At 33.7% G+C, this 9,770-nt stretch overlaps 1 protein-coding gene across 1 annotated transcript in view; it reads left to right on the top strand.

Moving 5' to 3' along the window:
- Khdrbs2 (KH RNA binding domain containing, signal transduction associated 2) overlaps positions 1-8,504 on the top strand; it is a 561,414-nt gene extending 552,910 nt beyond the window's left edge. Inside the window, exon 9 of the mRNA XM_026396817.2 lies at positions 7,580-8,504. Within this exon, the coding sequence (XP_026252602.2) occupies positions 7,580-7,677 (98 nt within the window). The 3' untranslated portion in view covers positions 7,678-8,504. The remainder of the gene's footprint in view (positions 1-7,579) is intronic.
- Positions 8,505-9,770: the final 1,266 nt, after the last annotated feature.

The raw sequence follows: 9,770 nt of genomic DNA on the forward strand, positions 1-9,770 counted from the left end.
GACAAGTTCCCCAGCAGCCGAGAGATGATTTTTGAAAGTACCCTGGTTTATGGGGCCCCTACCAGAAACCATAAGTATTCATAATATGAATTAAAAAAATGTGAAGAAAACAAAGATAATCCATAAAAATGTACTAATTATTAAAAGAAAATATATTTTATATTTTTATATATTAAGCATTCATTTACCAAAATATAATAGGTACCTAAAGTTTGAGTCTCCTGCACTTTAAAATTTAAACTGGCTTATTCTCCCAGTTTCTTCCCCTAATTGGATATGTCTGAGTCCTTTCTCATGCAAAGATTATATGCTCTTACTTTTGAGAAAAATATTTTAAAATTTTACCTTTACTAATAATATTTCTTATGTTTCTAAACCCTTAGAAATTTCTCCCGTGGATGCTGTGCAGTACTTATACTTCAGCCACTACCAAGTCATCAACTCCAACTGTATAAAATGAAGTCAGGGATCAGACAAGGCTAGGCCTTGCTAAAGAACTTGGACTTGATCCTGAGTGTGCTACAAAATCACATAAACAGGCCAATTAGTGGACTTGTAACCAAGTCCATCTGGCTAAAAGGTAGAAAAAAGTAGAGTAAGATGCATGTAGGAAATATATATATATGTGCAAATCTACACACACAGAGACACATCAAATCATGTAAACACAACTAAAGATAGCAAGTAGCTGACTATTGTTGAAAGACTCAGGACTAGGGGTGGAAAAGGATTAGTGAGAATAAAAGGAAACAGATGAGATGGATTCTACACAGTTTAAGGAAAAATAAGAAACAAAACTGGGTGATTTTTACCCAGTTTTGAATGGGCAAAGATGAGAGGGGATCATGAAGATGCTCTAGTTTGTTGGGTTAAGTGGTAGGTCAGAGCTTCATTCACTGGTATAGGAACCTTGGAAAGAGTATGAAGGAAAAAGTTTAATTTTGGAAAAAGTTGACTGAGATAACTTATCAGCGTTTTAGGGAAAGTTAAACACACATTTCAGTGGCTCAGAATTATGTGACAATTGAAATACATTATCAGTACATTAAAAGACTTTCAGAACCAGAATTCAAGTGCAGGTCTGGCTATCATACTCCTGAGACAACCATTCAAAGTAAAGAGATCCATGTGAGGGAAGTCTGTGGCCTCTTTTATGCATCCAACATGAAGATGTAAAATATTTAAATATTTTATTCAATAATAAGTTACCAAGAACCCTCCATGTACCATAAGATTCTAGAATTGAGAGCAATGCTTAGAAAGGCCTAGCTCTTTGTTATTCTCTAAATGCATTGTCTCAAGTGATACTTTCTTCTAGCAAGGAATATTTTCTTAAATATTTTTAAGAGTGATAAAAGTTGTAAATGCTTCCAGAAGCTGACTAAACTTCCTGGGAGCATAACTGATGGTGAATTGAGAGTTAATGACTCTTCTTGGAATGTAATTCACTATGTTCATCTGTGGAAACAGATGCTGGTCACCCATATTTCTCCTTCAGTACTATTCTGTTACCCTCTGCATCTTAAAACAGTAACTATGCACTTATAAACAGTGAGAATACAAATTGTACAGATGAAATGCTTGAGCCATTTGGTTCCAAAATTCCATTAATACTTTCAAATGCTCAGAGCACAACAGATAACCCTGCCTTCCACTTTGGATTGAGTGAATGTGCCTGGATTTGCATCTTAACAAATTCAGCTGCAGCAGCCCACAGGTTTGTTGACAAAATCAAAACTACAGTCTCACTCATTTAGCTAATTAATTATTGTGGAAATCACTAATTATTATATAATCCAAGGGGAGTAACATAAATTAAATCCTGCTTTCTAGGGAGAAAAAAGAAAAGAAAAATCGGAAGTCAGGTACTTCTTTCATATGAAAGGGTTGGTGGAAAAATAATGAGACAGTTATATCGAATCTTGCTAACACAAAATTTATGAGCTATCATTTCCTTGTACTTAGAAAAGAATGGTCATATTAACTCCTACCCTGGTAGAAAATTGTGAGGCTTTACTAATAATGTACATAAAATACCTTGCCCTGTGCTTGGGCTTTAGAGGGTGTAATGATACTGAGTTATAATAATGGCAAAACATCTAAACCTAACATACTTTCATTGGGAATAAATAACCTTAAAACAATCCATAAGTACATATTTGAAAGGTGCTTTTAAATATAATGATATTCCTTAAAGAGATCAGAAATATACCTGAGACTAAAAACCTGAGTGGCTCAGAGCCAGTATGAATTTTAATCAACCATTCTGTAATGCTCAAACCAGACTCCAGCAGTTTGTAATGATAGAGATTAATTTAACTTTTCTACTTTAGTTCTGGTTTTTGCATATAAACTTACAATGTACTAAAAATAATAGTATAGCTACCCTCCCCTGTTGTGGGTTTTAAAAACTTTTTTTTTTTCCCTTGAGGCTCTTTTTCAGATTTCAGAAACACAAAGAAAGAGCTATCTAGAACTAGAAAAGTATGAACATGGCAGCTGTGGCCTCTTGGTAATAATCTCCTTGGTATCCTTTCTGAACTGAGCTCTAAAACTGATTTATTCCGAAGGTGATGTTTTAAACCTACTTCCTGAAAGATAAACATTAAAAATTTACTTTTCCAGCTATTTAAATGAGTGCCAACTTTCCTATGGTTTGGCCCCTCTTTTCTATGGTTCCTGTTTTTCTCAACAACTTCAATGTTTAATGTATCTGGAACAGAGAACACAGTTTTGCAACTTTAAAAGTCATCGAGATTTTTTCTTTCCCAGTGTGAATGCTCCCACTGCAGAAATGTGAGTGCTTGGAGAAACGCAAACCACTTAATAGGCCTGATTCTGCTGAGGGCAGAGAATTTGAGATGCAGAAGGTTCTGAAGCCACTAGAGTAACATTTAATGCACAAGAAGAGTTACCTGGATAATTTACACTCCTTTATCAAAGTAAAATGTTCCTCAGTGATGGTTATTAGCATGTAATAGAGATGCACTCTAGGCATTTTGTAAAACTGACTCAGTTAAAAAAAATAGTCTTAATTAATTTTAAAAAGAGTAACTATAAATAAATATTGATATATTTTAAATACATGCAACATGACAACCTAATTGCACATAGTGCCTTTCTGTTTTACTCATTTTGCATAATTCCTTTTTTGTTTGGTAGCACTGTTTATTTACATGTAGATTACAAATATTTATGGTGCTTTTACTATGAGTCTGCCACTACAGAAAGTCTCTCTTCACATAGATCTTAGTGTCCAGTTTAGAAACAAGGCCACATGTTACAAAGTAATATAGGAAAGCCTTTAAAGAAAGTAAATTCTCTTTGATAGTTTAAATGGCACCTATGTTCTTACTGAGATTGTTTATTTGCTCAGAAAATCCCTTCCTTTAGATGACTAAATGTTAAGAGTTCAATCCAAGTTCATCTGAATAATGAAAGTTAGTAGCTCCCCCCTCTGTGCTTTTGCCAACATTTCTTAAAATATAATTGTGTTGTAATTGACAAAATTTTGCTGTTTAGTTCCCTGCGATCTCTTTAAGACTTCTTGAACTATCCTCCTATTCAGGGCATAGTATAGTGACTGGCACATAAGAGATCTTCAGCAAAGAAAAAGAAAAAGACAGAAATATTTAATGATATTTTGTTATTTATATAATAAATATGAAGGTATTTTATATTTTGTACACTACTTGGTATCTTGAAATATGAAATGGGAAGCCAAGAAATGGTGGAAATTTGAAAGAGACTCTAAAGCTCTGTTTCCTCATGTCCCAATTTTGCAATTTCCCAAGCCACAATTCTCTAATCCATTCCAACAAACTCAATTGTGCAGATAGTTATTTAGCATCTACTCTGAGGAGTAATTTATATTCTCAGTTTACATTCATAGTCTGGCTAGCACTTCTCATATGACAATGATCTTGATACTGAGAGCATCTTACTTCCTTTATCATTTTACTAAAGGATCTTACTTCACATGCAATTATTTATTTTTAAATGATACCCTAGACAACATCACAGGACTAGGAACAATTGTCCAGGAATCCAAAACTTGTCGGAAGTCCTAAAATACTTTAAATATGCTCATCTCCTAAATAGTAGAATCTCAAGAGGATAGATAAATTATAAGTCCATTCTTAGGCCTTTATAACTTTATATTTCAGAGACCCTTCATTATGAGAGACCTTAAAAGCATTTGTTTCTGTATATCTGGGTCTTTTCCATGATGATGGTTCCATGGTTGCTTAGGTTAGACTCCCTTTGGCTTCCTAAGTTTAACTTTCATGTCTGATAACTGCAGGAAAGAAATCCAGGAGCCTACACATGGCTGATAAGCAAGGCAGATTGGCGAATGACATTGGAAAAAATATTCATTGAGCCAGCACTCTCCAAGCCCAGTGTAGAGAGCCTAGCTTCACTGAGAGAAACTGGATTATACTGTGTAGCAATTGTAAGGAGTGCTTCTGTGTAAACATTCTGATGTTTGCAAAGACATACATGAAGAAAATTTGGCACAAAAAGAAATAAAGACTTTTCCTAATCTTTGTTCACCACTGTTACTGAGAACACATAAACAATGGAAAAATCTGAATTAAGTGAAATAAACCCTTGGTTTCTCTTGCTGATTGTGAGGAATCTTGGAAAATTTAAAACTCCCCTTTGTCTGTTAGGAGTACATTTTAACTTCTTTTTTGTGTTTCTAGTTAGAATTTGTATAAGTTAATAGAATATCTCACTTCCCTAGCCTCGAGCAAGGAGGGGAAAAATAGTATTGGTTTATATACAAATGGAGAACTACAAAAGGGGCCATTTTGTGCAATAAAGTGTAATGCTTTTGAACTTTTTTGTAGTGAGTTTCTGTTGTGATTATTTCATTGAATTCAGTAGTAAAATACTTCTGGTAGCTGAAAAACTCTTTTGGGTAAGAAATCTGAGTATAACAAATCTAAAAGATATCTAGTCATACTGCTTTTAAAATTAATGTCAGCTTACTTCAGTTTGTTGCTATGTTTTTCAGGTTTTCCTTGGAGAAAGCTCATTTTGCCCCATAGTTCCCACATTTATTCACTTATTCCTCCTTTTGTTCATGCAGGTTTTCATGGCAGTCAACCCTTACTAGACATGACATTTGTTCCAGGCTATATGGATACAGCAGTGAACAATCACACTTCCTACACTTAGGAAATGAAGAATTTATGCTCATCAATTAGCTGCCCCACAGCTTTTATTGAAGTCAAGTGAAGCCAAGTTCTTAACACATAGTTCTTAAACACATAGGTCATCTGAGGCAGCTTAAATTCTAAAAATCTCTGAGGGTGGGATGTGGCAGGCATTTCATGTCCTCTGCTCTGTTCAATTATTGTGCAGGAATATTTACCATAAACTTTGAGAATCTGAGAAAGGGCTCATGATTTCTGTTTCTGGGGAATACTCGAAATGTTTATTATCTCAGCTCTGAAATGCACCCCCACCCCCACCCTATGCACACACACACACACAAACACACGGTACAACTCCTGGATCTCTAACACTACAACAATCAGCAAGGAGTGTTACATTCCTTTTGGTTAAATAAAAATTATAATAAGTGGGGAGTATATTTTAGTATGGAAGGTAAGAAAATTAGCATATTCTCAAGTATCTCACAGGTATGGAGTAATCAATCGCTCATTTTACAGAAGGCTAAGAAAGTACTTTCAAGCTTGCCAGCAAATTCTGCTTTCCTTTCTAGTATACCACAGACATTTTTATTTAATTCCACTGATGTAACACATGGAACTCTTTGCCAAATATCCATGTTGAGAAATCGGGCAACTTGGCAGTAAATTTCTGTCCTTAAGAGAGCATATCAGAAAGATCTATGTCCACATTCTCTCTCCAGAAAAGACAACATGGACTAAAACAGGAGTCCTTAAGCCTTTTCTCTAAAAGCCTATAGTATAAATGTTTGAAGCTATGTAAGCAGTCTAATCTCTGTCACAGTGACTCAACTTTCCACCATGAAAACACCCACAGATAATATTATATAAATAAAAATGCCTACATTCCAGTAAAATTTTGTGTATAATATCAGGCATCTGGTCAAGTTTGGCTCAAATACCATAGTTGGTCAACCCCTGATCTAGGTAAACATTATTCTGAGCAACGGCAACATTTCTCCAACTTATTTATTTTCTCTCTCCTATTTTATACTCTATCACATACTGAAATAAACCTAAGTATGTACCTTAAGTAGTGGAAAAGATAATTATTCATTTATCATTAGTTGTCATTTGTAATAACAATGTCTTGAAAAAGAATATCCTCAGAAACCTAATATATATCTACTTAAGTACAATTTTTTTCCAACCTTGATAGATTTGCCATTATTTTTCTACATTTGCATTTATTTCCCTTTTCTTATAAATATAATTAATTTTTTCTCATCCCTTTTAACAATCTTTTTGAGCAAATTCTTAGGAGCAATTGAACTCTCCAGGGACAAATGTCCTATATCAGTTGTCCTTGGTCTTCTGGGAGTTTCCATTTGATATTTCCATTCTTTTCACTCTTCATATCAACTAGGGGTGCCAGTATATCTATCTTTCTAGTTATCTTTATGTCCACTTCATTCCACCAAAGATCTGTGCATAAAATATGTTCTCTATGCAGAAGTGATTGAAAGATGCAGATAATATAGCTTTGGAATAACATAAATGTCACCATGAGTTTAATATTAAGCTCCTTTGGAGGAGGGCCAGAATCCAGGGACAGAGACCTTATAATAGCTATATTCCATTGTACACAAAATCATGATTTTTTCCTTGGTTTTGGGATATGTTCCATAACATTGAGGATAAAGGAAATGCATTTAACAGACAAATATGTTTTCCTCGTGTATCACATACCTCTGTACTTTCTGAGATCTTTACTTGGAAAATTTGATGTGATAATTTTTTTTCTTATTTTTCTACCTAAAACTTTCTCTGCATCATATCCTGTTCATTTTTCACTTTTTCTGAACAATGAATCTCAATTCTAGATCCCCTGAGAATCACCCAGGGAGCAGTGGAAAAATACCAAACTGTAGATTCCACCCTAGAAAGTTTCCTAATTAGGTGGTTTATGGGACAGAGAATAGGCATTAATTATTTTGGGTTTTGTTTGTATAAAATTCTTAGTAGATTCTCAAGTTAATCAAGGCCTAAAAAAACATTACTTCACTATATCAATTTATTTTTTTAAGTCTGTATCAGAAGATTAAGTGAGGAATGGACTACACTGACACTCCTCTTTCTATTTTGCAGCATTAAGATCTAACACTTAATAAATGTGCAGTTATTCAAGGACTTTAGTTTCCCTTCTATAAGAAAAGCCAGGAAAGTTTAATTCCAAGTGGAAAAAATTATAAATAATATTTAAAAAATAAATAATACAAGTGTGTGTGTGTGTGTGTGTGTGTGTGTGTGGCTTTAGCTTTCAGTGCTGATACTTTTTAATCTCTTTTTCTTGGTTTGCTAATTGTGTCTTAAGTTACTTTTTTGTTGTTGTTAACTGTGAAATCATGTGTGTGTTTCTGTCTTTCTCTTGTTCATAGCACCAGAAGAATGGGCCACAACCCGCTCCAGCTTAAAGGCACCACCGCCAAGGTCAGCCAGAGGGGGATACAGGGAACACCCCTATGGTAGATATTGAAGGTCCTCCTCACCTGTGACCTCACCTCAAAAGACAATTCATAGCCTGTGGTCTCCACATAAACAGCAACAAGACAAGTAATAGTCCTTTTTTGTTTGTTTTTCTATTCTAGGGATAACTGCTCATAATTACCCCCATATATTTCTTGTATTTCCCTCTATAATGTTGTCGTGGCATTGACACTAGTATTATTTTACAAAACAAACTGAAAAAGATATTGGCAAGCATAGTTTATAAACCTTTCAGTAGGATGATATTCTCTTGGTTGTTTTTCATTGTTGTGTGTAATCTTTTTTTTTTTCTTTTTTTTTCTTTTCTTTTTTTAAGAAAGAGCATGAATCTGTTGACAGATTTTGAGTCTCAACCAACTAGCAGAAATTTTGTTTAGGGTTGCTAAAAGACTGTAATATGATTTTTGAACTAGCTGATTAATAAAGTTGTAGATAAGATGTTTTAACCTGTCTTTTAATATCTGTTAGTTAGATAAAGATGTTCGATATTAAGTTTGTAAATTTAATTTTAAATGCTGTTTTAATGGGGTTGAAAACAAGCAGCTACTGTATGTATGTAGCTAACTGAATTTGTTCAGTGTTTTAACCTGTATTTGTTAAAAAAGAAAAAAAAACACACATAAAGTTCCATGTGTAAGCTTCTCTAAATAGGAAACCACAATTTGTCAAATATGTTTGCCATAATTTGTCAATAAAGCTGAAAACTTTTGTAAAAACTAAATTTGGAATTACTTGTTTTCTAGCTTTAAATGCCTGCTTTATTTCTTCTTCAAGAGATGCCTAAAATGTTTTCTATTTAAAAATTACAAAAATGAACCCAAGCCTGTTTTAAGATATTTGTGTAATACTTTAAAATGTATTAATAACTTATGGTTGTTAAATAATTTAAAAGTTAACAAACTAAACTGTTACATGAATCATGGTTAGTAAACACTAATGTATAACATGTTAATGGAAAAAAATGGATTTAGAATAATAAATGGATTTTAAACTATCCTCTAAGCTTTATCTTGCTAAACACAAATTCTGATTGACTTGTTTGCATTAGCATGTCTCTCGTGAGAAAGAGTAATGGAGTATAAAGAGGTAAGATTACCACTTACCACTGTCTAAATGCCTAGTTCTTCAACCTTTGAGTTTCCCCGCACATTAAATATCCCATCCAACATGTAAGCATTGCGTAGATTCACTTTATTGTTTTCACTCAAAGGAGTGCGTGGACTTCATTTGCGTAGTTGATAACAGTTTGTTTTGACAAACAAATCATCAGTGTCACTGGCCAGTTGTTGCTATTCAACCTCAAAAACTTTATTTGTAATTTTCAGTGCTAAATATCACCGCCCTTGAAGGCAGTTTAGAGGGCTGATATTTCTTTTGAGACTATCAGACTTGATGGCTGATGATTATTAAGGAAATATGTCGCAGGACTCAAAGGATGACTAAACGTTAAACAGGTAACACTAATAGTAACTCTGTAATTTTGCCTATGCAACAGTAATGTTAAATATTCTCAGTTATTAAGTTCCTGATAGTTAAAAAAGTAAACCTACAAAAACATAACAAATAGGTCTATAGGCTATTAAAACAACTAATTAACATTAACTAGAGGCACCAAAATTATTTTACAATATATAACCCTCAAGGTAATAAACAGAACTAAAATTAACAATAATAGTAATGCAACTCTTGCTAACTTCAAACGTAAGCTAAATTTTGATGGAAAACAAAAAAGAAAGTGAAAGACTTGATGGTAGGGATGAATGCCAAAACTGTTGATCTTTTCAATATAGTTTTTTTGTTTATGGTGGCTTTTTGTCGATGTGATTGGTTTACTTTTTTGCTGCTAACCAGCTTAGGCATATCGCTGTTCAGTTTTTGCAGCTGGAGTTGCATGCTAATAGTTTTATGAAGTGTGTGTTTGTCATCAATTAAAATTGTAAATATTTGCCTTTCACAAAATGCAGTTGAGTAATATTTAAGTTTTCTTTTTCTATTCTTTCTCACTCTTCCAGGTACCCACAAGCAAGGAACACATAATTGAATAGCAGATGTGATGGGCTAACAAGGATGTAGAGGTAAGCT

The sequence above is a fragment of the Urocitellus parryii genome, chromosome 8 (assembly GCF_045843805.1).
Source record: "Urocitellus parryii isolate mUroPar1 chromosome 8, mUroPar1.hap1, whole genome shotgun sequence".
NCBI classification, from domain to species: Eukaryota; Metazoa; Chordata; class Mammalia; order Rodentia; family Sciuridae; genus Urocitellus; species Urocitellus parryii.